The sequence below is a fragment of the Myotis nattereri genome (genome assembly GCF_964212035.1).
Source record: "Myotis nattereri genome assembly, chromosome: 1".
NCBI lineage: Eukaryota > Metazoa > Chordata > Mammalia > Chiroptera > Vespertilionidae > Myotis > Myotis nattereri.
The window spans coordinates 28,959,540-28,985,678 of NC_138075.1; the positions used below are offsets into that span (position 1 = coordinate 28,959,540).

General features: G+C 44.7%; 1 protein-coding gene and 1 pseudogene across 3 annotated transcripts; both read right to left on the reverse strand.

Moving 5' to 3' along the window:
• Positions 1 to 10,054: 10,054 nt before the first annotated feature.
• Positions 10,055 to 10,528, reverse strand: LOC308527872 (large ribosomal subunit protein eL29-like; annotated as a pseudogene). The gene has a single exon. The product of its transcript is annotated as a large ribosomal subunit protein eL29-like (transcript).
• A 6,025-nt stretch (positions 10,529 to 16,553) lies between these two features.
• Positions 16,554 to 25,119, reverse strand: RDH12 (retinol dehydrogenase 12; the record flags this gene model as incomplete). 2 transcript variants are annotated; one of them, XM_081114214.1, is made up of 8 exons in its annotated part: positions 16,571 to 16,656; positions 17,427 to 17,481; positions 17,633 to 17,823; positions 20,316 to 20,525; positions 22,052 to 22,156; positions 22,831 to 22,986; positions 23,493 to 23,611; positions 25,052 to 25,119. In XM_081114214.1, 8 exons carry the CDS (start codon positions 25,117 to 25,119, stop codon positions 16,571 to 16,573), a joined length of 990 nt encoding a protein of 329 aa, XP_080970340.1. The 2 variants fall into 2 exon arrangements, with proteins under 2 accessions (XP_080970341.1, XP_080970340.1); XM_081114215.1 differs by lacking the exon at positions 17,427 to 17,481 and having other exon boundaries at positions 16,554 to 16,656; positions 17,634 to 17,823.
• Positions 25,120 to 26,139: the final 1,020 nt, after the last annotated feature.

The window sequence follows — 26,139 nt, forward strand, 5'->3', positions numbered from 1 at the left end:
GTCCCATTATAACTAATGACTTTATCTCAAGTTTCCTATGTGTTAAAGACTATTAGTGTACGCTCTACTACGAGACTTTTTTTTTTTTTTTTTGCTTTAATTGGGTAGTAGATGGAGATCACACATTCATCAGGTACAGAAGGTAAGTGAAAAGTCCCTCCCATCCTTGTCCCCTCAGCCCAGCCCCCTCTCAGACACTACCCGTGTCAACAGTTTCTTTTCTTTTTTTTTTTTTTAAATATATTTTATTAATTTTTTACAGAGAGGAAGGGAGAGAGATAGAGAGTTAGAAACATCGATGAGACAGAAACATCAATCAGCTGCCTCCTGCACACTCCCCGCTGGGGATGTGCCCGCAACCATGTGCCCTTGACCGGAATCAAACCTGGGACCCTTCAGTCCGCAGGCCGACGCTCTATCCACTGAGCCAAACCGGTTTCGGCTCAACAGTTTATTGTCTCTAGTTCCAGAGCTATTTCATATGTAAACAGCAGTAACAACTAAAGTATCCCATGGTCTGCAACCAAAAGATACGCCCTAATTATTTAACCAGCCTCTATTCATGGACCTTTTATATTTTTAAATATATTTTATTGATTTTTTTACAGAGAGGAAGGGAGAGGGGTAGAGTTAGAAACATCGATGAGAGAGAAACATCAATCAACTGCCTCCTGCACACCCCCAACTGGGGATGTGCATGCAACCAAGGTACATGCCTTTGACAGGAATCAAACCTGGGACTCTTCAGTCCACAGGCTGACGCTCTATCCACTGAGCCAAACCGGTTAGGGCTATTCATGGACCTTTTAGGTCATTGCCATCGTTTGCCACAGCAAATTATACTGCAATTAATTACCTTGCCCAGAATACCCTGGGTCAGAGGGGATGTGCCCTTAGTAAGTCTTGCCAGTTGCCTTTCAAAGAGGTCAAGCAAATAAATGTCCCACCAGCTGTGTGGGACAGTGCCTGCATGCCCACACCCTTGCCTCAACAGTTACCAAACTTTACAGGTCCTTGCCTGTGCGGTGAATGAAAAATGGCACTCTGAAATATTTTGTAATGCTGTTTGTCATTTTTTAAATTCTATGTCTTAAATATCAACCCAATTGTGACTCTTTGAAACCAAGTATAAGGTCTTTGGGGGAAAGAGAACTTGGCTTGTTTCCTTGCCACCTTCTCGGAGCACGTGTTTGCAGTATAATATCTGAGCCGTGGACATTGCTACCATTATCTCCCTTCCCCAGAAACATGATCTCTTCCAATTCCTCATTTAAAAAAACACACAAACAAAAGTAATGATAAAAGTACACCTGAAAACCACCTGATATGTCACAACAGAGTGTGGAATCTCAGAGGGAAAGCAGGGGAAGGTGGGTGGGCAGGAGGTAATCAACCAGGGACACAGACAATAGGGAGGTGAAAGCCTGGGGTGGGGGCTGGAGGGTGTCAATGGGAGATATAGAGGGCCATATGTAATACTTTCAACAATAAAGATTTTTTTAAAAAATCTTTTGTTTTGTGTCATAACAAAACAAATTGGAACCCCCAATCTAAGTCTAGGATACAGGACCACTGACGATGTTTAGAAACCTGAGACACTCCAAAGTTACCAGATACCGCTGGCTTGAGCTTAACAAAGTAGATCAAATGCTATTAGACTCTCTTCATATCCAAGCAACCAAATAGCAATAGTCACAGTGTTCCTGAGGAAAATGGCCTTATCTTGGTCATCATCCTTTCATTCACAGTAATAATGTTTGGCTAATCCATCCTTGAAACTTTCAATTCTTCTACACGTCATTCAACTGATTACTTAATGGCCTCTGGTTTCTGAATGGCATCTCTGGTGGAGTCTTTCCCTTCTTTCTATGCTTCATGTTATTTCTGCTTGGAACCCTTCCTTCACCATCTCCACTGCCTCACCCTCCAGTCTTCTGTTGTCAAAACCATTTCTTCAAGCCCATTTCAAGTGCCATCTCTATAAATTATTTACTTCTCTGCTATACTTTCTCTTTTTTTTTAATTAAATCTTTATTGTTCAGATTATTACATTTGTTCCTCTTTTTTCCCCCCATAACTCCCCTCCTCCCAGTTCCCGCCCCACCCTCCGCCCTCACTCCCCACCCACTGTCCTCATCCATAGGTGCACGATTTTTTGTCCAATTTCTTCCCGCATCTCCCACACCCCTTTCCCCCCCAAGAATAGTCAGTCCATTCCCTTTCTATGTCCCTGATTCTATTATGATCACCAGATTATTTATTCACTTGATTCTTAGATTCACTTGTTGATAGATGCATGTTTGTTGTTCATAATTTGTATCTTTACCTTTTTCTTCTTCTTCCTCTTCTTAAAGGATACCTTTCAGCATTTCATATAATACTGGTTTGGTGGTGATGAACTCCTTTAGCTTTTCCTTATCTCTGAAGCTCTTTATCTGACCTTCAATTCTGAATGATAGCTTTGCTGGATAAAGTAATCTTGGTTGTAGGTTCTTGGTATTCATCACTTTGAATATTTCTTGCCACTCCCTTCTGGCCTGCAAAGTTTCTGTTGAGAAATCAGCTGACAGTCGTATGGGTATTCCCTTGTAGGTAACTGAGTTTCTTTCTCTTGCTGCTTTTAAGATTCTCTCTTTGTCTTTTGCTCTTGGCATTTTAATTATGATGTGTCTTGGTGTGGTCCTCTTTGGATTCCTTTTGTTTGGGGTTCTCTGCGCTTCCTGGACCTGTAAGTCTATTTCTTTCACCATGTGGGGGAAGTTTTCTGTCATTATTTCTTCAAATAGGTTTTCAATATCTTGCTCTCTCTCATCTTCTGGCACCCCTATAATTCTGATGTTGGTATGCTTGAAGCTGTCCCAGAGGCTCCTTACACTATCTTCATATTTTCGGATTCTTTTTTCATTTTGCTTTTCTGGTTGGGTGTTTTTTGCTTCTTCGCATTTCAAATCTTTGCCTTGATTCTTGTGCTCCTCTGGTCTGCTGTTGGGAGTCTGTATAGTATTCGTTATTTCAGTCCGTGTATGCTTAATTTCTAGTTGGTTCTTTATCATAACATCGAGGGTCTCATTAGTTTTCTTGAGGATCTCACTACATTTATCGGTGGCTTCTAGACAGTTCTTAAGAGACCTTAAAATGTGGTTCTGAACTCAATATCCTCCATTGACAGTTTTGTCCTGTTTCTTTGTCTCCGCATTTTTTATGCTTTCTTGGTACACCCCCTTTGTGCACAGTCTTGTTGTAGTTAAGCCTTGATTGTTGTAGTTAATACTGGGGGGATTTGACCTCCAGGCCAACTGGCTGTGAGAGTCAGCTGTGTCTGCAGTGGGAGAGCTTCTGTGCTGGATCTCTAGGGCGGTGCTAATCTAGCGTTTGCCTGAGGCTATCTGGCAAATGGCTCTGCGCAGGGCTTGGGCGGGGCGGGTCCCTGGGGATCTACAGGGCAGGCCGGAGCGAGCAGTTATGGCTGCTCTCAGTTCTGTCCCTAGGGGCTCTGCCTCACAGAGTCCCAGCAACCGCTGCAAACCTCGGAGAGAAAGCTGCCTTCGAGTTCCGACCGAAGCCAAACAGTCCCACTTCTCCCGTTTGAGTCTGGGTCCCTAGAGACTCGCCCGGATCTGGAGCTCAGAGTCTGAAACTCCCTCCCGATTGAAAACAACAACCGCGCCCTCCGCCGCCAGCCCGCTTGCGCGCACTCCGCACCTGAGTATTTCACTTCAGCACTGCGCGCGCCTCCTCTGAGTCTGGGTATGATAGTCTCTTTCCTCCTAGTTGTAGAATTTCCACTCAGCCAGCCTTCCTGTGGTTCTGGATGATGTCCGTTCCGTCTTTAGTTGTTTTTTGAAGTGGTTGTTCGAGGCAGGAATCTCCAGCGTTAACCTATGCTGCCATCTTGAGGAATAGGGGCCAACTTTCTCTTCATTCCACTTAAAGGCTGAAATTCTTTGAGGTTCTATTCTCTCTTGACACTCTAATCCTCTCCCATACAGCCTCATAGTTTCAGCAATCATCATGAGTTCTAAACCAAATTTGTCTGCCTAAATTCTTCTCCACATCAGACCTGCCTCTTGACTGCTTTCTGGAACTCACCCACTTGAACCTAAAAACATTAGCACATCCAAAATGTAACACATCCTAATCCACCCATAAACTTTATCTCCCTCCTTCAGTGGCTATTAGTATTAATGTTATTATTACTATTATGCATGCTGTTTGGGTTAGAGACTTCAGGAGTTCTCTGTATTGACTAACTCTTCCCCCTCCTCATTCAACAAACATTCAAATACCTACCATGCATTAAGCACATATCCAGTTGAAAGCCAATTCCTATCCTACCTTCCCAGTCGGACAAACCTGGTCCTTCTGCTTCATCACCTCACTTCAGGTCCTTGTCACTTCCTCCCCTGACTGTCACAGACGCCTCTTTTCTTCACCTCAAACACCCATCCAAAAGGTGCACCTCCAAGCAACTCCAGATTAAATAACACTTCTAGAAGAATAAACAGACTTCTCTATAATCTTGAGGTGTGAAATGTCTTCTTAAGTAGATACAAACCCCAGAATCCATGGAACATTTAATTGTTTTTATTATGGTTAAAATATAAATGACATAAAATATATTCCTTTAACCCTTCTGTGTCACTTCAAGCTCTCCTATTCTGCCTACTTTATAGTCAATTGTATTTTTTTATTTGATTACCTGATAGACCATAAGCTCCTGAGGGCAAGGACCACCTCTTGCTCACCTTGAGTTACCTACAAATTATTTATGCATTATTTACCAGTAAATAAAGGTTTGTTTAATTAAGTTGTATAGACTGTAGCATATACTGAAACAGAAATCATTGATAAAGTAAACATTTTGAAGTATCTATTTAAGAGCCTTTTTCCAAACTAAGCTTCTCAAATGGCTCATTTTTCACCTTCCACCCCACACCCTTCTTTCAGGTTCCCAGAGGAGACATATTCTTTGCCCTTCTGAGCCAGCGGCCTAGACCACTTTTTCCCTCCTTTTCACCTGGTGACTCATCGTTTGGGTCTTGCTTAAACACAGGCCACTTGGTTCAGGAAGTCTTCTGTGATCTCTCCCCCCTATTCCAGACTAAGGTGGGCACCTCTTAGATGGGCAGGAAAGAGGCAAGGAGGGCAGCAAACAGAAGCAAACTCTTTGATGAAACTAAAAGACCACTGTAAGAGAAATTCACAAGATGAAGATTAAAAATGCATGGAGTAACACCTCTTCTAATGTAGAAGGTGAAAAGGAAGAAAATATGAGTGGGATACAGGTAAGTTTGCTGGTTTGGGAGCAGAAAGTTGAGGGAGTTGATGGCTGATGGCTTCGATATCATCTATGAAGTCAGAGGGAAAAATCACCTATTAATGGTTCAAGGGAGCTGGTGGGTTCAATGGCTTGAGAATAGGAGAGGACATGAATTAGGTGTTGTAAACTCAGAAGCAGGTTCACTGTGAAGCTTTTGAAATTTACCTGGCCCCTGTGAGTTGCTGGGAATTGTATTCTAGATGGGCAGGGGACACCAAGTTGCTATCAGAAAGCATTTTCATGCAAGCATTGCTGGTAAAATCCTAAAGAGATCTCAGAAGACCTAAATCCCCAGCTCCCCCGTTATGCATAGTTGTTGATTTTTTTCTCATTTTACCAGTAGATCAACATCCACTTTTGTACCTAATTTTGTGTCTGTTAATTTTGTATTCTCTTCTTAAAGATGGCCGCACAAATTGTATAAGCTTCCCTGCATCCATCCTAGCTGTGGGAGAACAGAGGATCAGGCAGTGTTGAAAGCCCAGTTGACATCGATAACCAGTGATTGGTGATTGATAGTGGCCCCAGTCTGCCGGGTGGAGTGACTTTCTTCTGCAGCAGTCTTGGCGTGTAGAAATCAGAGAGTTGGATCCTTCCATGCTTGGCCATTGCTAGACATGGGTAATAGTGTGGCAGGAGAACTGGAAAGGAAAAAGCTGGAGGTTTGATTGGAGTAGGATGTTGGAAGTTAAGATATCTGAAGAGCAGCAAGCTCATGTGATAACAAGGTGTCTAGGTGTAGTCCTTGCCGTGGGAATGAGAGACTGAAAGGAGTGAATAAGTTCAGTGCTGAGGAAATCAGGAAGTCAAATCTGAGTGGGCATGTGGCACGCTTTCAAATACTAGTGCTTTGGGCAACCCATACACACCCACGGTTACCACACCATCCACTACATCTCCCTACAGTACCATGTTGTTATCTGAGTTATTTACTACTGCCTCATACACTCTCAGATGCTGTATGAGGCAAAATTATCATATGTTCAGTAAACACTTTCTTACATCCCAGGTTGACGGTAAACCTCTATGGTAGACATGGGTCCAGGCACATGAAAAGGGCCTTTTCTGGGAATTCCCGGGGCTGGACTCCCAGTACCCATTCCAGGACTCTATAAACAGTAATGCCCTTACACCCAGGCAAGAAGGGCTCCTTCCCTTGGTCATGCACCTTTGAAAGCCCTACATTTCACCAAAAATACATAAGAATATAATAAATTTATTTAAGATTACACAAGAATATAGTAAATGTATTTTTTGATAGTAGTACAGATACCTCCCATTTCCCTCCCCTCCTCCCAGTCTCTACCCGCCCCCCCCCCCCCCCCCGCCCAGGTCTTCACTACCCTGTTGCCCATGTCCATGGGCTATGCATATAAATACACACATTTTTGGTTTATCTCTTCTCATCCCCCCAACCCCACATCGGGTATGTCAGTCTGTAAATGTATTTAAGTGGACATCTCTGTTACTGAGGCTCTGGTGCTAAGTTCTGACATATCATAATCAAATAGCCTGAACATCTGCTCTCACGACTGACACTAAACTCCAGATAAACACGTCGTAACTGTTTCCAAATGCTTTGAAGCTGTGTAGATCATGCTGCTACTTCTGAGTCCAGAAAGGAATTGAACAGAGGGAGCAATTGGGGAGGAGAAAAGACAAATTAATGAACTTGTCAAATTCTTTCTCAGTGTGAGTTTAGTAGATGCTTGTATTGAAACAGGTTTGTTTTCAGTAGTGCTACGTCTATTTTCTTGTCTCTGCATATACTAATGTGTGTTTGCAACACTTTCTTAAAAATATTCTTTTTATTGATTTCAGAGAGGAAGGGAGAGGGAGAGAGAAATAGAAACATCAATGAGGAGAGAGAATCATTGATCGGCTGCCTCCTGCATGCCCCCAACTGGGGAGCAAGCCGGGCATATGCCCTTGACCAGAATCAAACCTGGTACCCTTCAATCCACAGGTCGATGCTCTATCCACTGAGTCAAACTGGCTAGGGCTGCAACACTTTTAATGGAGGTTAAATAATAAACAATTCATATTGCTTTAAAATTGATAGACATGCCATGCAGGTGTAGAGGAAACATGCATGAGGCATGATATCCACGTTTACATTGGCAACTAAATGGACCTTGAGCATTAGGATCATGAATAGTTCTATTTTCATAAAAGTTCATAGAATTAATTAAATTTAGAAAATTAAAAAATTCAGCTTTATTGAAATAGCTTTGATTTAAAATGTTGATATAGCAATAGCGTATTTTGCCTTTTAATTTTTGATAGATAATTTAAATATTTTAGAAGAAAAATAACCTAAGACATTTAAAAATGATTTTTATTTTTGCCTTTCGTTAATTTACTTTTTTGTTGTTGTTAATCCTCACCTGAGGATATTTTTTTCCATTGCTTTTTTCAGAGAGAGTAGAAGGGAAGAAGGGAGGGAGTGGAGAGGGAGAGAGAGAAACATCGATGTGAGAGAGACACATCAATTGCTTGCCTCCCCCACTCATCCCAACCAGGGCTGGGAGCAAACCTGCAATTGAGGTATGTGCCTTTGACCAGGAATCAAACCTGAGACCCTTAGGTGTGTAGGCCCACACCACCCACTGACCTACACCAGCCAGGGATAATTTACATTTTTATGAAACTATGTTTAAATTGCATATACTTCGAATATAACTACATTTTGTATTTTTTAATCCTTTAGTTAACTAACTAGTACCATTAGCACACAAAATATTGGATGATGATAGCAATATTAATAATTTTACTGAGTTGAAAGCTATGTGGAGCAGAGCTCCCACCCACTCCCATTCCTGTATTAGACTGTGGTATGAACAAGAAATCAATTTTTACTGTATTAAGCCACTAAAATTTAGCATTGTTTGTTTTAGCAGTTAATCTACTCCTATAGAACAAATTGTACCTCATGTTCTATGATCTTCTTAGCTGATTGTCTTAGTTAAGAGATAGCATAATCTACCTGTAGAAAAAATAGATTGTACACATAGATTAAAATTTGGATGAACACCTGTGAAAGTATGCCAAAGCTATTTAAGACTCTGTATTGAGATGTTAGTTCAGTTATGCCTGTGAATATTGAAATTAACAGAAGATGACAAATCTTTGCAGTGGGGAAAAATATAATAAACAGGTGTCAAAGTTTCACTTTACAGGTGAAGAAATTGAAGGTGATGAAAGTAGGTCAGGAAGACATCTGCCTTGGATCAGCAGTACTGGTGGGGCAAAGTAGGTTTTAAAATGGTAGAATAGATGAAATACTGCCATTTGTAACAATGGATGGATCTTGCGAATATCATGCTAAGTGAAATAAGTCAGACGGAAAAAGTCAAGAACCATATGATTTCACTCTTATATGGGATATAAAACTGAAAGCAGCAAATAAACACAGGGCAAACAAACAAAAGCTGATGGACACAGACAACAGCATGATGGTTACCAGAGGGAAAGGGGGGAGGTGGAGGGGAGTTAGTAAGGGGTCAAGGAGATCAAATATTTGGTGACAGAAGATTTGACTTTGGATGGTAAGCACACAATGCAATAATACACAGGTGATGTATCATAGAATTGTACACTTAAAACCTATATAATTTTATTAACCAATGTCACCCCAATAAATTTAATAAAAATTTTTTAAAGGAAAACACACAGAAATGATAGAATATCAGTAATTCTATATGGCTCAACATAATACTATTGCATCAGGACATCGACTTCAACAATTTATTGTGTCATGTAACAAGGGAGGGCAGCTCCAGTCTTGGTTAATTCAGTGACTCACTGCTTTATCATCAGCAACCCAGGTTCCTTTCATCTTTCCCTCTACCGCCCTCAGCGAGCGAGCTTGGCCTCTGGGCCAGCTCAGCTCCCAAGAATAGAACAATGAAATATGATTCTCTGAGGTAAGACCTATGCATTGGCACTTTATATGTTTTAAAATACAGCTAGGATTGAGAGCACCACAATAGTTTAATCAGTCATAGTGACAGTGGCAACCAACAATGTCTGTTAAAATTAACTTTTTATTTCCAAGTTAAAAGTGAAAATATTCTGCTTTTTAAAAAATTGAAATATTATCTCCCATCAATCCTTTCCAGAGGCAACCTCTACAATTTTTTGTTTTTTTGAATCCATCTAGTACTTTTTTTGTGAATAGTGCAAGATGGGGAATCTAACCTATGTTAGATTTATTGAACAGTTATTATTCTCACTGATTTGAAATGCCACTCCTACAGCTGTCACTTCTTACAGGACTCTCCCTCCCGTACTATAGCTGAATGCTTCACAGTGAGCATCTGACCCAAGCCAAACCTGAGGTTCTTCAAATACTACAAATAAAAAACACCTGCACTGTCTCTTCAATAGTAGAAACCACACACACACACACACACACACACACACACACACACACACAAATAGTAGAAACCAAAAGGTGCGGAGCTTGAGTTTTCAACGGCCAAGTTTCTTGCCACTTACTCTGAAGTGAAGTCTACAATCAGAGAAAAGATAGGGAGGGGAGCATGGTGGTGTTTGATGCTTGGATTCCACTTATTTTTGAGCTACATAGACTCGTTTTTTTCTTTTCTTTTTTTACAGATCCTGCCTCAGGTTTATTTGTACAAATAGCACAGGAGGACGTCAGCTCCATGCGACAGCAGCCCAGGGGATCACACCAGTCCTTCCTGCCCACACATCAGCAGACAGAGGCCTCTACTGTAGAGCCTTCATGGGAGCCTGGGAACCTTCGGGAGCCTAAGCTGGGGCTGGAGCCGGAGCTGGGGCTGCACCTGGGGCTTGATTTGAGCCTTGGTCGTGGACTTTTGGCTGACAGAGCCTGAGATCCTTGGCGATGCGGGCACAGCACATTTCTCAAGTTTGGGGTGAGCCATGAAAGGCAAGCTGATTGAGGTTGCAGCTGCCTCCCTTTGGGACCTTGGGCTTGGCCTCCTTGGGCTTTGTGAGGGCCTTGATAGCCTTGGAATGTGCACTCGTGGCCTTGGCATTGTTGACCTGCATCTTCTTCAGGCCTTTCTTGTTGTCCTTCTTGGCAAAGCACATGTTCCTCAGGAATTTGGGGTCCACCCTCCTAAGAGATTTATATCTTTGTGATCGGGATTTCTTGATGCCATTTCTGTGCCATTTTCAGGACTGGTTGTGCATGGTGTGGTTCTTGGACTTGGCCATGTTTATACCGAAGCACCCAGTTCTCGAAGTATCTGGGACCAAAAGAGAAAGAGCCCTTTCCCACTTTTTAGTTTCAACCCTTCCTTGAAATTATGAGCAAAATGTTTTATGGTGTTTGGCCTAAGCTTGTTCCAAGTGGGTGTCTGTCTTGTAACTAAAAGAGGCGAAGATGTAAGCTAGATTCTCCATGCTGAATACAGAGTTGAATCAGACAAGGGCCAGGTGCTAGCCAAGGTCATCTGCGCGGTTACACATCACATAGGCAATCTATGCTCTGGAACTATTTGCCTCTTGATTTTCAAACGTCTCTTTTGTTTCCTTTTCCATTAGTGTCCCAGACAAGTTTTATGTTGAAGAAATTTAGGCCAGTGTCTGTCAAGCCAGAGGGAAAGTTTTTTCCCTCCTGGACAAGCCTAGCCAATGGTTTCAGAGCTTAACAGAAGCCAGGAATAGCGAAGGGCAGCGGGCCTGGGGCAGCTAGAGAAGCACCTCGTTGCCGAGAAGTCTAGGATGACTATAATCCCTGAGCCCTTCTCATCCAGATCTTGCCTCCTGTATCCTAAGGGCACTCTACCAGGCAGGAAGCCACATCCATAGCACAAACAGATTCCAAGAGAAATGGCCTCTGTGGTCATGGGAAAATCTAAGGAGCAGAGATGGGAAGGTTGAATGGTGACTCAGCCACGGGATTCCCAGTGTCATTTATGCTGAGCTAAGGCCTGTCTTTCCCTTGCTGGGTAGTTAACGTGAGGCAAGTCTCTTCTGGAAACATGACAGGAGGCCAAGGCTGGCACCTGTTCCTTGCCCAGGCTGAGCTGACTAGACAACACTTTCGGTGTTGGACAGCCAGCTACACAGAGACAAGATGAAGTCGGATTGTGAGATGGTTCCCAGGGAGCAGTGCTGTGGGAGGCTGAGTCTTGTGGGAGCACCTGACCACGATGAGAAGTGGCAGAGCCTAGACTCTAAGTCAGGGGAACAACTATTGTTCAACATTTTGAAAATGCCAACAACATGTAAATTCAATACTCACATTTTTTTCTTTTTGGCATTCTTTGCTGCTTAGCTCTTGCATATTTGGTGTCACTACTGTTAAGTATAAGTGCACCCAACAATTCGAAATAAAATAGAAAACTTCAGATTTAAAATACTTTCCCTGGCCAGCTAATATTGCACAGACTTTTTTATTTTTTATTATTTTTAAAATACATTTTATTGATTTCAGAGAGGTAGGGAGAGGGAGGTCGAAACATCAATGAGGAAAGAGAATCACTGATCTGCTGCCTCTTGCACGCCCCCTACTGGGGATCGACCCCACAACCTGGGCATTTGCCCTTTACTGGAATCAAATCCGGGTCCCTTCAATCCGCAGGCCAACGCTCTATCCATTGAGCCAAACCAGCCAGGGCCACAGACTTCTTTCAATGAGGTTAGGCCTTCTGATTAGAAATAAGCACCCCAGTCCTGTACTACTTTGATCCGGCTGAGCTGTGCCACCTGCCAGTAGGGCAGGAAATGACGCATACTTCAAGTAGAGCCATTCTTTAGGAAGGAAGAGTATGTACAGTATGGATGTTGTGATGAGGAAAGTAGAATTGGGGCAATTTTTGTGTTTTCCAGAGACCATGGTTAGATGATAATGCAGGGAATGCTCCCCTGCCCTGAAACTCAAAGGGAAGGATTTCTCCACCAAACACTGTGACCTTAACGTCAGCCCTCAGCCCCCCAAAGTTTCTAAGGCCATTAAGCTGTGGGAAAGCAAAGTTCTTCCCTCTTGGGTGCTGGGATCTCACTCAAATTGCTTTCCTCCTAGCATTTATAGACCCTGCGGAGACTCCTGGCTTGGCCCTGAGTTCCAGGCCCTGCTGTCTTACTATCGCCCAGCCCCTCTACTTCAGGTTGAGGCTATGAGCCCTCTGTCCCCAGCACTCGGCCCCCAGGTCTCTGTGTATCTTAGAGAAAATACAAAAAGGTTTCTCAGATTTCAGATATTTGCCACAAATCAAGAATAGGATGGCCTTTATTAAGCCAATCCTACTAACAAGTAGTTTGACAAACATGAAAAATTATAAAATGTAATAGTCCAAAGGGTTCTAAGCACACATAACATAAGGATCCCACATATGTTAAGGAACAATCTTTTGAATGTGTTAGCATTCTGGTCTCTCTGGAAAAAAAAAAAAAAAAAAAAAAAGGTCTATAGAGAGAAGAGTCCAGTTTAATAAAAAGGACTGTAGTTGAATGTGTGGAAGTGGAAGAACCCAGCCTTGTGAGCAGGTTTACTCAAAAACCCTCTGCTACCGACAGCAATGCCAGCGTACTGCCTGGAAGTGGCAGCTGGAGCCAATTCCTTGCAGCCCCGGCATGGCTTTGTTTCTTCCACCTACAACCAGCCGTCTCTGGCATGCATCAAAGCCCTCACTGAGCCCATGTCTCTTGCCTCAGTGTTTGCACTGCTTATCTCTTAAACTCTTACCCATGTGTGAATCTTTGCCCTCACGCTCGTGGTCTGCTTGCTGTCCTCCTGCGTGACAGCAGCCCTGCGTGCCCCAGTCTTCGATGTTGGCTGATTCTTCCAGCCCAGGGGAGAAACCCAGGATCATCAGTGCCATGCATGCTCCTCACCGGCCCCGTCTCCCACCCTTGCATGGCCTTGTCCTGTTTCCATCCTCCTCCTCTTTTTCCCCTTCCTTCTTCACCAGGTTCCTAGTGGACCCAACAGCCTAGGAGGACCCGGGTCTCAGGAGGGAGCACATATTGGTTGCTTCCCCAGTGCTCCCCTCACCCCTCCGCTCATTCATGTTCCCTGAGTTTTCCTTGAGGGAATGTGTTGCTTCCTCCACCTTGGGAAGCCACAGAGCATGGCTGTTAAAAACGTTGGTTCTAGAGTCAGACTACCAGGGTCCACTCTACCATGTATCAACCTTGTGAACTTGGGCAAGCTACTTAACTTCTCGGTGCCAGTCAGTAAAGCGGGGATAGCAATAGTAGCTGCCCTAGAGGGTACTTGTGGGGACTGCTAATCCAAATCAACCTAAGTGCTTTGTATCAGCTACTATTCTTCCCCACTGGGTGGAGTGGGTGAGATGGGCCCCAGCTTCAGGTGTGGGATGTGATTGGCTTAAGCCGATTAACATAGCCCATCCTTAGCCATAGGGATTGGTTCAGGAGAGGGCCCAGTACTTATTCAGGCCAATGAGGCACAAGAAGATTTGCTGGGGCTTCTGGGGGGGAAACTTCCACTTCTTTTTTTTTTTCCAGGAGAATCATCTCTCTTTCCCTGATTTAAACAAACCAGTGGTCAAAAGCCTTCTGTGAGACAACCAAGGAAACTTGAACTTCAAGTAGTAAATGATACCCAGGAATTATTCATGTTGTTAGCAGTTACATGTCAGCATAGGAAAAGTTCAAAACTATAGAGAGTTGTTGTGAGTTTATTGGAGCCAAACTGATGACATATAACAGGAAGCAAAATCTTAACAGATTGAGAAAATGCTCCAGAGAATGGCAGTTTTGCAGCTTATTTTATACACTAGAATCAAAGGAGGAGTCATAAGAGGGTTACATGAAATCCACTGGTGGTAGATTAAGGAGGTGGGAGAAAGCATGGGCTAGGCTAGGAGGTGGGGAGAGAAACATAGGACTGAATAAAAGGCAAATGGAGAAACACTTTTACATTGGTGGGTAGGGAATAGTTAGTAAACATTCACAGCACATAGAATCGGTATACGGGGAACAAGATAACAAGAGGGAGTCTGTGGTCTTGTGCTCTGGTGCCGGTAGTTGTGCCTAAGAGAGGTCCAGAAAATAAAATTACTCTGACATTTCAAAGACATATTATCCTAGACGCGTAAGAGCAATGGACAGCGCTCACTTAAGGTAAAGATTGAGCTTTGCTAGCCTGGCTGGTGTTGCTCAGTTGGTACAATACACCAAAGGTCGCAGGTTTGATTCCCGGTCAGGGCACATGCCCAGGTTGCAGGTTTGGTTCCTGATTGGAAAGCATACAGGAGGCAACCGATCTGATCGATGTTTCTCTCTCACATCAATGCCTCTCTCTCTCTCTCTCTCTCTCTCTCTCTCATCAATAAGCATATCCTCAGGTGAGGATTAAAAAAAAAAAGACCTTTGCTAAGGAAGCTATAGACCTGCGATGTGACTGCCTGCTATAACCTGTTCAGTTAGGACTTTGAGATCAGAACACCCTGTGCTTGTCAGGGTTATCGCATAGCCCCTTTTTCATTCACATAGAGCGTTGTGATTTAGTAACAAACAAACGAACAAACAAATGTCCTTATTTAGATACACACATTAAAGTATTTATGAATGAATGTGTGATGTCTAGAATGTGCTTTCAAATATCCCACCCCACCCCCAAAAAATGTCCTGGAGGAAATATAGATGAAACAAGACTGACAGAACATTAATGTTGAAGCTGGATGACAGGCAGGTACATGGGGATTCATAATACCATTTGCTCTACTTTTTTCTATTTAAAAATTTCCTTAATAAAAAGGATTTTTAAAAAAAAAAGTCTACTTGCTATGGATGAAAAGGGCATTTTTGTCACCAGATGCCCTGTGGATGCTTTAGAACAGAAACCAATAACCTGACTTCGTGGGTCAATTGGCTCACAGATTAGGTCATCTCTCTGCCCCTTCTTGGTGACTTCAGCACTTGAGGCAAGCAGCAGGTCACCCAGGGCTGCAGCACAGGAGAGCAGGGAGGCCAGAGAGAGACCTATAATTTCAGGTAGAGGGTTTATCAGAGCGTAGTTTTTCTGCATCTATGTATCAAATTCAATCAAGTCCCACATTCCCTCGTGCCTTAATCTATAGTGAAACGTAGCATATGTATAATTGAAGTCACTTCCATTACTTCTTAGATAATAAAATGGGAGAGCTGGAAGAAACTTGAGGAAATATCCAATCGAAACATCTTATTTTACGCCATCCTAATAATGCATTATAAGATGTGACATTATAACAAGGTTATGGGTTGTGAGTAGGGTGAGATACTACTCACTAAAATAGAAGGCTGGCTTCCCATTTTGTTCCATTTCTCTCTTGCTACCCTGAGAAAATAAGTAAGGCAATGGGATGTGTAGTCTATTTCCTCTAAAAATTGAGGTAAAGCCCTGGCTAGTGTGGCTCAGTTGGTTTCATATTGTCCGGTGCACCAGGAGGTAGCCGGTTCAATTCCCCGGGCAAAGATACATGCCTGGGTTGTGGGCCTGATCCCCAGTACGGGGTGTACAGGAGGCAGCCAATCAATGATTCTCTCTCATCATTGATGTTTATATCTCTCTCTCCCTCTTCCTTCCTGTCTTTTTTTTTAAAAAAAAAAAATTAACAAACTATTAAAAATATGAGGTGAAGGGAATGCTTTGGAAAATGAAACCATCTACATGATTAAAAATTATATCTCAATAAAGCTAGAAACTTTGTTTTCAATTTTTAAAAAAGTGGAAAAAGAAAATGGGAAGGCCCAGCTTCATGCAGGGACTCGAGGGTGCTCAGAGGAAGGAACCAAAGTTGGCCAAGGTTAAGCCAAGATTTTCCTGAGTTGGTCCAGACTCCAGAGTTGTGACCAGAATTTAAAGAGGAGAGATTAGTCAAAAGTTTGAGTCTCTAGTCCCTGGAAATACGTAACGCTGGTGCTCCTGCCACCTCAGCTGAGACTGCTGGCTGATGTTTCTAGTACCGGTGAGGAAACTGACCCAGTTTCCCAGGCTCTTTTGCCATCCCTGTGCTCAGCCTGGCATCTGCCTCCTCCTCCTGCCCCGAGAGGGAGGCCGACTGCAAGTCTTGGAGAAGAATGCTCTGTAGATGTGAACATCTGATGCCATGAGCCAGCCTCACAAGAGGGTTGGGTATACAGAGGTTTCCAGAAGGGTCAGGAGAATCAGAGGACAGGATTCACAGCAGCAGCCAGCCGGGAGGACCATCCTCAGGGTTGGCCTTCTTGGTCCCCCTTCATGGTGGCACGGACCAGACCTGATAAAGCCGTGGCTCTTCTACCAGCTCTACTTCCATTGAATTCCTAGAAGCTCACAGCTGACGGCCCACAGACGCTCAGCAGTTTTGTTATTTCGGGCCCTTGGAGACACCCAGGCCTTCTTGCAGTCACTGGAGGGCAAACAAAGAATGTAAACATCCAGGAGTGGAAATTGACAGTCCGGAAAAGTTTATGGCCTCTTTCTCAGAATACATTTCTAAATGTATAAAATAGGTTGCAGGAAAAGAAACCAACTGTATTGGAATGCAGTCTTTAAATATTGTAAAAAATCCATGGCATAGTAACACACAAGCTTCTTTACTAATATAATCCATAACAAGAGCTAGCACTGGGTCTACTAACCACCGGATTTCCAAGTAGTGGCGAGCAGAAGTGACATTTTGAGAAATCTGCAACTGCAATGGGGCATGAAAATACTACAGTTTCATGGGTGACACAGTCATAGGTATTACCACCAGTCCTGCAGTTCATTGCCTGCATTCATGGAAAATGCGGTTCTGATAAAGAAGAAATGCCTATGCATTAATTACTTTTCTTTACACTCTTCTCTGCTCTGTTTGTATAGAAGTAGATATATAGTGTTTCCCTCTTTTAATCCCAGGCTCCCCTTTATTCCCAAACTGAATTTGTGATAAAACTCAACACTGAAATGTCTATTTCTATATTGCAACAGATAGTGCCGATCTTGGCAGCCTGGGGAGACAGAGTTCACCCTGGGGAGTGTGCCTTGCCCTGGTCTTAAGGAATGCATGGAAAAGTCAGCCAAAGGTTCAATGAGGGAGCCTGCTAATATCCTTCCCAAGGCACAGTCAATGGGGACAGCCTTCTCTTACAGCTCTCAGAAAGCTACAAAGCTTTCTTTCCTGGAAACATGGCACACAGATATAAAATAGAGCCAGGAAAGCAACTCTTGCCAAGTTTCTAATGTAAGTTCCCTTGGAAAAGTTACAGCATTTGGTTTGCAGGCCCAAACCAAACTTGGATTCTGCTATGAGGTGCAAACTCAGCCACCTGGGGTGCAAAGCCCAGGGAACGGTGAGTGTCACCATGCACAGGTGGGGAGAGAACCTGCTCTGCCTCCACGCACCTGAAGTACTTGCCGCTCAGGGGCTCCAGGCCCTCAGCCAGGGCGCAGTGCAGGCTGGTCTGCGCCCCCTCCCGTGCTGACTTGAGGAAGGGGGAGAAGAGCCGCCAGAGCAGGCACATCAGGAAGGAGTGGCGGACCAGCTCGGAGCGGACGATGCCTGGGTGCACCGAGTAGGTGGTGACCCCTGTGCCTAGGGCAAAGAGAGCACAGTTAGAGCAGGGACATACTCTGAGCCCCCGAAACAGCTCACCTCCTGCTGCAAAATGCATAAGTGAGAAAAAGGGACTCAAAAAACAGAACCCCGTGATTTAGAAGGTGCCACCCCTAGCCAGGTAAAATCTGGCTAGTAATTAACTGATCTCTTCCAGAAAGATCTATAGCCTTCTCAGCCTTCTGTGCTCCAAAATGAATGCTTAGTTGAAGGTCCTTCTATGTTGATGTCATCTTTCTCTGTGACTTAAGTATCTACACTAATAAAAGGGTAATATGCTAATTAGACCAGGTCAACTGGACATCTTCTGGATGTCTGACTTCCTTTCGAACAAAGCCACAGTGGCAGGGGCCAAGGCAGAGGCAGTTAGAGGCAATCAGGCCAGCAGGGGAGCAAGCAGTTAGGGGCAATCAGTCCAGCAGGGGAGAGCAGTTAGGGGATGATCAGGCCGGCAGGGAAGGGCAGTTAGGGGCGATCAGGCCAGCAGGGAAGCAAGCAGTTAGGGGCAATCAGGCCGGCAGGGGAGAGCAGTTAGGGGGTGATCAGGCCGGCAGGGGAGGGCAGTTAGGGGCAACAGACCGGCAGGGGAGCGGTTAGGGGGCAATCAGGCAGGCAGACAGAGGCAGTTAGGGTTGATCAGGCAGGCAGGCAGAGGCAGTTAGGGGCGATCAGGAGGGAAGGCAGGCAAGCAGTTAGGAGCCAGCAGTCTCAGATTATGAGACGATGTCCCAGATTGGAGAGGGTGCAGGCCAGGCTGAGGGACACCCGCCCCCCTTCATGAATTTCATGCACCGGGCCTCTAGTTAATAATGGAAACAACAACATGTACTAGTTGCACTACTAATACCACTAGTAGTAGCAGTAGTAGTAGTATCAATTACTGACAGTGGCATCTTTGGAATTTCTATAGGAAGGGCATGCAGAGGTAGGGAACATCTGACCTGCGGGCTGTATAAGGCCCGTGAAATCATTTGGTCTGGCCCTGCCAAGGCATTAGGGGTGAGTTAATTAAATATTTGACCAAATATAGCAGGCTAATTTTTAAATTGATATTTTTGCATGGCCGGCGAATGATGTTATAAATATCCAAATGGCCCTTGGCAGAAAGAAGGTTTCCCACTCCTGACTTAAGGGAAGCAATGTGGTTGAAAGAAAGGAAGTTAGTGGCTTGAGCCACATTTGCCGGGCAAGCACATTTTATGAGGTGTAGATTGAGGGGTGTTGATGAAGATGATGGGGGTTAACATGCCCCCCAGACACCCCTGGTGCCTCCACTATTTTTAGTACTTAGTACATGCAAGAGACTACTACATGCTTTACCTGCATTATCTCATTTGCTTCCCCAAGAGGCTTATGAGGTAAGTTCTATTAAGATGCCCATTTACTGTGGAAAAAGCTGAAGTCTCATCACAGTGAGGTTAAGTTAAGATTGCCCAAGGTCATACCTTAGCAGGTTGCAAAGTCAAGGTCTGAACTCTGATGTAAAGAGCATGGACTCCAGAGCTGGACTGTCTGGATTTAAATCCTGGCTCAGCTAGGAAACTTGCTTGATCAAGTTGCATATATATCTGTGCTGGTCTCTTCTGTTCGTTTGTTCAAGTTTCATATATATATATCTGTGCCTATCTTGTTTGTTTGCTTGTAGAGCAGGGAAAAACAGTAGCACCTACCTCATAGGAATGTTGTATTAAATGAGTTAAGACATGTATAGTCCATGGCACACACAAAACTCTCAATTATTATTGTCATTATTATTATTTCTTTTAATGGTTGCCCTATTCCTCTACCTTCTGTGTTCTGATATCAAATACCATTGTTCCCGAACTCTGGCTTATTCAGCGTAGCAAATAGTCCCCATGATTTCCAGATCCCAAAGCCAGCAACTCAAGGAAAACTCCAGGAAGGGAAAGGATCATAGGATTAAGAGAGGCCTCACCTCATTTTAAAGTTGAGGGGATGAAGTCAGGAGAAGATAAAGGGACATGTCCTTATACACACCTGGCTACCATGTGTTAGAGCAAGAACTCAGACCCAGGGGGTGACATCCAGCCCTAGCTCCCTGACTTCGGGCAGTGGCACCTCTCTTGCTCAGCTAACCACATGAATCTCAGCAAATAGCACTCAGAAGGAAGTACCCTGGATTGAAAGCTGTATAAACCTGGGCTGGCTGCTTCTTTGGACCTCGGTTTGGACCCATATAATAATAATACCGGCTCTGCCTGTTGCAAGAGGTTGTTGTGAAAAATAATATCAGATAATAGATATAAGATTTGACATAAATGTAAGGTAACTTCCTAGGTTCCTAACTGTTACTCAATTTTAAGTTTCCCAAGGGCATCCTCCTTAGGGCATAGAGCTACCTACCACTGTAGTGTTCATGTTTGAGGTGTTCAGAAATTTCTGTGAACCTCTCATCTGGACTGAAAACCCTGCTTTCACTACCTGAACCCTGGCCCTTTCTCCCAACTTACCTTGGAGCTTTTTGGCCAGCTCACGAGTAAAAAGCACATTGGCCAGCTTGCTGTGACAGTAAGCAAAACCGCGGCTGTAGCGCTTCTCGCCCTGCAGGTCGTGGAAGCGAATCTTGCCAGCAATGTGGACCACTGATGACAGGTTCACCACCCGTGCAGGAGCAGACTCCTTCAGCCGCTCCAGGAGCAAGTGGGTGAGAAGGAAGTGGCCTGCAAGGAGAGCCAGCAGGGAAGATTGAAGAGTGGAGTGGCTGCCCTGGCTGGTTTGGCTCAGTGGGTAGAGTGTTGGCCTGCGGACTGAAGGGTTCCATTCGATTCCGGTCAAGGGCACATGCCCAGGTTGCAGGCTCGATCCCCAGGAAGGGGCACACAGGAGGCAGCCAATCAATGATTTTCTCTCGTCATTGATGTTTCTAGCTCTCTCTCCCTCTCCCTTCCTCTCTGAAATCAATTTAAAAATATATATTTTTTTAATTTTGTTTGTTTTTAAAGAGTGGAGTAGCTGCCAAGGCTCAGGATGTGGGAGCTGAGGACAGGACTTCAGCATTAGCTCCCTATCTTCTGGGTGCAAACAAATTTTTATGTAACTCAGTGCTAATGGTCAGGCAGAATGAGTTAGTGAATTCTTTAAGGCAAGGGCCAGAGCTAGACTATAGGTGAGGCAATATAGACTTAATCTGTACTTGTTTGAACCTCTGCCCTTGCCCCAGTTCGGAGAAAGGCTACCTGCTGGCTTCTGACCCCACTATGGCCATGATCACACAACTGTGGGTCCAGGTACACCCGTGTACAGAGGGAAGAGTGGAAGAGTTAGGGAAAATTACATTTGTCTAGGATCAGAGAACATATTCCATGATCTCCTCTCTAGAGCCATCACCTTGAACTCTGAACCCCAGCCTCTCTCATACCTCAAGTCTTCAGGGTTTGCCTCCTCCGTCGACCAACCCTTGGCTTTCTGAACCCTCAGTTATAGATGTGACTCCCTCCAGCCAAACATAGGCTCCTGCAGCCCCCATGCCTGGCTCTGCTTGGCAAGCCTCGTGCTACCACAGCCTCATCCAAGTATGGCATTTTTCTTCCTGGTATCTTCAAAGTTATGGGGTTTCTTTTTTTCTTTTTCTTTTTAATTTATTATTGAATTTACTAGAGGCCCGATGCATGAAATTCGTGCGAGGGCCTTGGCCCCGGCCCCCAGCCTGCCGCCGCTGCGGCCACAGGGCCTCTGCGGGCTGCAGGGTCTCTGCCGTGGGTTCCCACCCCCCACCCCCTGCCCCCTGCCCACTGCGGCTTTGTCCGGAAGGAAGGAAGGACGTCTGGTCTAATTAGCATATTATACTTTTGTTATTATAGATTGGGGTGACATTGGTTAAAAAAATTATATAGGTTTCAGGTATACAATTCTATAATACATCATCTGTTATTGTATTGTGTGTTCAACACAGCAAGTCAAGTTTCTTTCCATCATCATTTATCCCCTCCTACCCTTTCCTACCTCCCCCCACCCTCCTTTCCCTCTGATAATTGTTTGGTTTTTTTAATGGTATGTGTAGGAGGACCTCACTTTTTTGGACTAGTCAGGAGAGGGATAGTGGACAAAAATCCAGTATGTCCAGTCTATTGGAACCCTGGCCTCCAGTAGGACCACTGGAGATTCTCAGAACTAGTGTACGGTCATCTACACCTACAGAGAACAAGATGGGGTCAGCCTTGCTTTTCGGTCACTCAGAAGTACTTACCCAGGTGGTTGACTCCCAGGTGGGTTTCAAAGCCATCAGCTGTCTTGGAATATGGACACATCATCACTCCTGCATTGTTGATCAGAATATGGAGCTGCTTTTCCTCTGTAACACAACCAAGGAGACCCTGTAGTTAGCAAGAAGTCTGCTAGCTGCCCAGCACAGTCCTGAGTATTTACTCCTTGCCTTTGGACCTATCTTAGTGATATTCAGTAACCACTGTTATTTGGGTTTCTAACTTTAGTAATTGATATCTCCTTGGACACCATTCATTCATTCATTCATTCAGCAAATATGTACTGAGTACTGACTCTGGGCCAGGCCCACTCTGCTGGGCATACAGTGGTAAAACAGGACAGGCATGGTCCCTAAACCTCATGAATTTCATAGTCATTAGTAAAAGCTGGATATTTTTCAAGATACACAAGAATTTTGGAAGCAACACAACCTCATTTGGTGCCTGTGGCCACAGAAGGCTGCTTCTCAGAATGAAAGAGGAGAGTGGCATCAGGGCCACACCTTGATGCCAAGGTACAAGCCCAGACAGGGAGCTGATACCTCCAACATTCCCATTGCAAAGGCAAAAGGATGATAAGGATCCTGCCCAGCTGGTCCACCTGCCATCCCCTTGCCAATTCCCTGCCCTGCTGGTTCATGTGGCAGAACCCGTCCAGTGGAATCCATGATGGTTCTGATGTAAGGGTCAGAGACAGGTCTGGGTGGGGCAACCCCTCCCACACCCAGCTTCTTGCTTTTCTGGCTACCCACCAGGGCCTTACCTGCCAGAAAGCCCTCAGCAAAGGCTCTGATGGATTTGGTATCCGATAGGTCCAGTTTCCGCACCAGCACCTGGGAGTTCTTTGTATCAGCTCGGATTTCACTGGCAGCAGACTCCCCCTTGAGTACATCTCGGCAGGCAATGTATACTCGGGCTCCTGGGGCAAAAAAAAAGAGGGCAATGTGTTCAGACCGTAGGCTGAGAAAGAGTAGAGTAAGTGAGCTTGGGACTGGTACACAGAGCGTTCTCCAGCCACCCCTAAAGCAGTGAGTGTTGTATTGCCACTCTTCAGGATTCTCACTGCTGCCCTGCTCATTCTCCTTGCTACTAGCTTAACTTCGGCTGGGAACCCAGGTTTTTACACTCTGATATTTAATGTTGCTTAGAATCTCCTTTTAGAATAAGGGACTTGACCAACACTGTACATGGACATCATTGTTTGTCTTACTTTATATAAGACAAACAGTAACGGAGCAGGGAGGAAGGGAAGTTTGTTTAAGGCCACAGATTGAGTTGGCGTCACAGCTGGGCCTGAATCCCATGTTCCTTGAATTCCTGACCAGAGCCTCCAAGCCCAGGAGAAAAGACAAGGAAATGTGGGCAGAGCCCAGGTGAGAAAGGCAGGAGGTGCTGCCCTGTGGACATGGAAGTGGAGGGACTTGCCTCTGCGAGCGAGCTCTCTGGCCGTCTCCTTGCCGATGCCAGTGTTGGCGCCAGTGATCACCACTATCTTCCCAGGAAGCTGCACGTCTGTTCTACAAACCCCACCAGCGAAGAACTTCCTATAGGCAAGGGAAGCAAAAGCACTCATGCGCCGTCCTTCCCAACCCCAGACTGAGATACATAACACCCGTCCAGCCTCAAAGAAGAATTTCTTACAGTTGTCATCGGGAGACCTAAACAAGCTAATCTCCAGGGGACATGTTCCCAGTGAGGAAGGGGGTCTCCTGATCGTCAGCTCAGGTCGGAAGGTCATGTGTCCAGAAGCTACAAATGGCCATCTAGGCAAACAGTGGAAGTGCTCTTGAGCTGGAGCCCAGGGAGACCTTCCTTATTAGATAAAGATAACAAAGCTCTTATCGCTAGAGGTTCCTGGAGGTCAGCTGCCGCCTCTAACCTGCATTAAAACATGCAAAGAGCATTAAAGGATTCGCTGGTCCTGAGCCCTCCGTCTTCAATAAGCACCAGCAGTGAATAACTGAGGAATGGCACCTCAGAGGGTCCCACATACAAATGTGGCTCTTGGGCTCCCTCTCCAGTTTTAGAGAGCCAGCATCTTCACTTTTTTTTTTTTTTTTGCCATCTTCAGAGATTCCATTCTAGCTATCAGCACACTGAGAAACCCCCTCTTTTCAGACCTCTGTGCAGAGAGCATCTTTTTACATAAAGTTAACTTGACAAGTTCCAAAAAGAGGATGAGAGGTGGGGACAGATGATTTTCTGAGCACCATTTAACTGTCCGGCACTTTCCGGAGGGAATTTATTTTAATCCTCTCAACCGCTCTCTTATTACCCCCATATTACAGTGGGGGGGGGGGGGGGCGGGGAATGAGGCTCAGAGAAGTTCAAGTCGCTTGTTAATTGTGGCAAAACTGTCATGTGAACCCAGGTTTCTATGCCAGGACCCAGAGCAACACTCTGTCCCTCATATGTCCATGTAACCTTCTTTACCATCAGCAATTTGAAAATTCTCTGCTCAGACACACGTTTCTTGGACACTTCCAGAAATCCCACAGCAAAAGAGCCATCCCAAAACATCTTTAGTTGAGGAACGAGAGTTTGTTTCCTTTCCCAAATGCCTGGTACTTAATGAGTCCCTCAGCAATGACCACCCATAGTAACCCAGCAGGGCCACCTTAACTTGAAACAGTGAAGAAAGGAAGACCTTCCAAGGAACCCAGGGGAACAGAGTGAAAGAGAAGGACTTTCCCATGAGTTGTCTGTCAAGCAACTTAACACTCATCCACTCAGCCTTCCACTAGCATCAGCATTCAAATCAGCCCCTCTACTCCCAGCCCAGGTGCTTCCTTCTTACTTTCCTTCATGGCTTCCATAATTACCTCTTTCCTTTCTGTTTCTTCTGTCCTGACTTTCTCTCCCTTAACCTCTATCCCTTCCTCTTCTTTCAGCAGCCGAGAGAGAATTCATCTACTTACGAGTTCCATGGCTCCCAATTTAGGGATTTGTAAAATACTGTATGAGTCACTGAAATTAAGACAAACCTGATGGATGGAGCTATCACATACAGGAAGGAAAGGAAGGAGGTGAGCAGTCCCAAGATAACCATCATCTTTTCAACTTCTTTAGTTTCTGCTCCTTAGTAAAAACACCTTCGACTCTAACTCGGGTCCGGGCTCCTGGTCTGCCTCCAACTCTTGTCTGCTTCTGGCTGCTTCTCCCTCTTCTACCTCCTCTCAGAGCTCTCAGCAACAGCCTGGCTCTAAGCCTAGCCCAGAATCCTATTTAAATCCGAGAGCTGTCAGAGCACAGCCTGCTGGGAGATGTAGTCCTGAGAGAGGAGGACGGAGGAAGGAGTGGAACCTCACAGGAACCAGCAAAGAGAATGAGGGGGAAATGCAGCAACTGCCCCCTACCTTTCCTACCCTCTATTATTTCTCTTATCTAGGGAATGTTTTCTCTCCAACCACCCCCACCTCCACTCCTGAAAGACAGAATATTTTTAGCTTAAGCAACAGACCCCATGATACTTGAAATACAAATGTGATTAAAATAGGAAGACAAGGAAGAAACCCCCAGGAGAATGGTGAGAGAAGTCAGGAAGTGGTATCTCTTGGTGGGGACGGGGTAGAGATTGGGAAGATATATGTTGGGAACTCCAGGAGTGTTCTGTTCTTTGAGTTGGGTGCTGGTTACCCAGGTGTGCTCACTTTGTGAACATTTATTGAGTCACACGCTTGATTTGTGCACTTTTCTGTGCTTTATGTGACACTTCAGTGAACACATCCATGTACATACCAAGGAAAGGTATAGTGTTTCAGTGCATGGACTTCCTGGTTCAAATCCCAACTGATCTTCTTACAAACTCCATGGTCCCAGGCAAGTTACTAAACTGTGTTAACTCAGTTTCCTCACTTGTACAAAGGGCTTAATAAAAGTATATACCAACCTGGTTTCAGTATTAAAAAGATAATTAAATAGGTAGATAATTTGAGTCAGAGACAAGCACATAGTAAACACTGTATAAGAGTTGGCTGTTAAAATTAGCTGTCTCACTCGCATTACCCAAGGTTTTGGTGTAGAAAAGGGCGAGGTATGAATGAGGGTGACATTTCAATATTGAATGCTATTG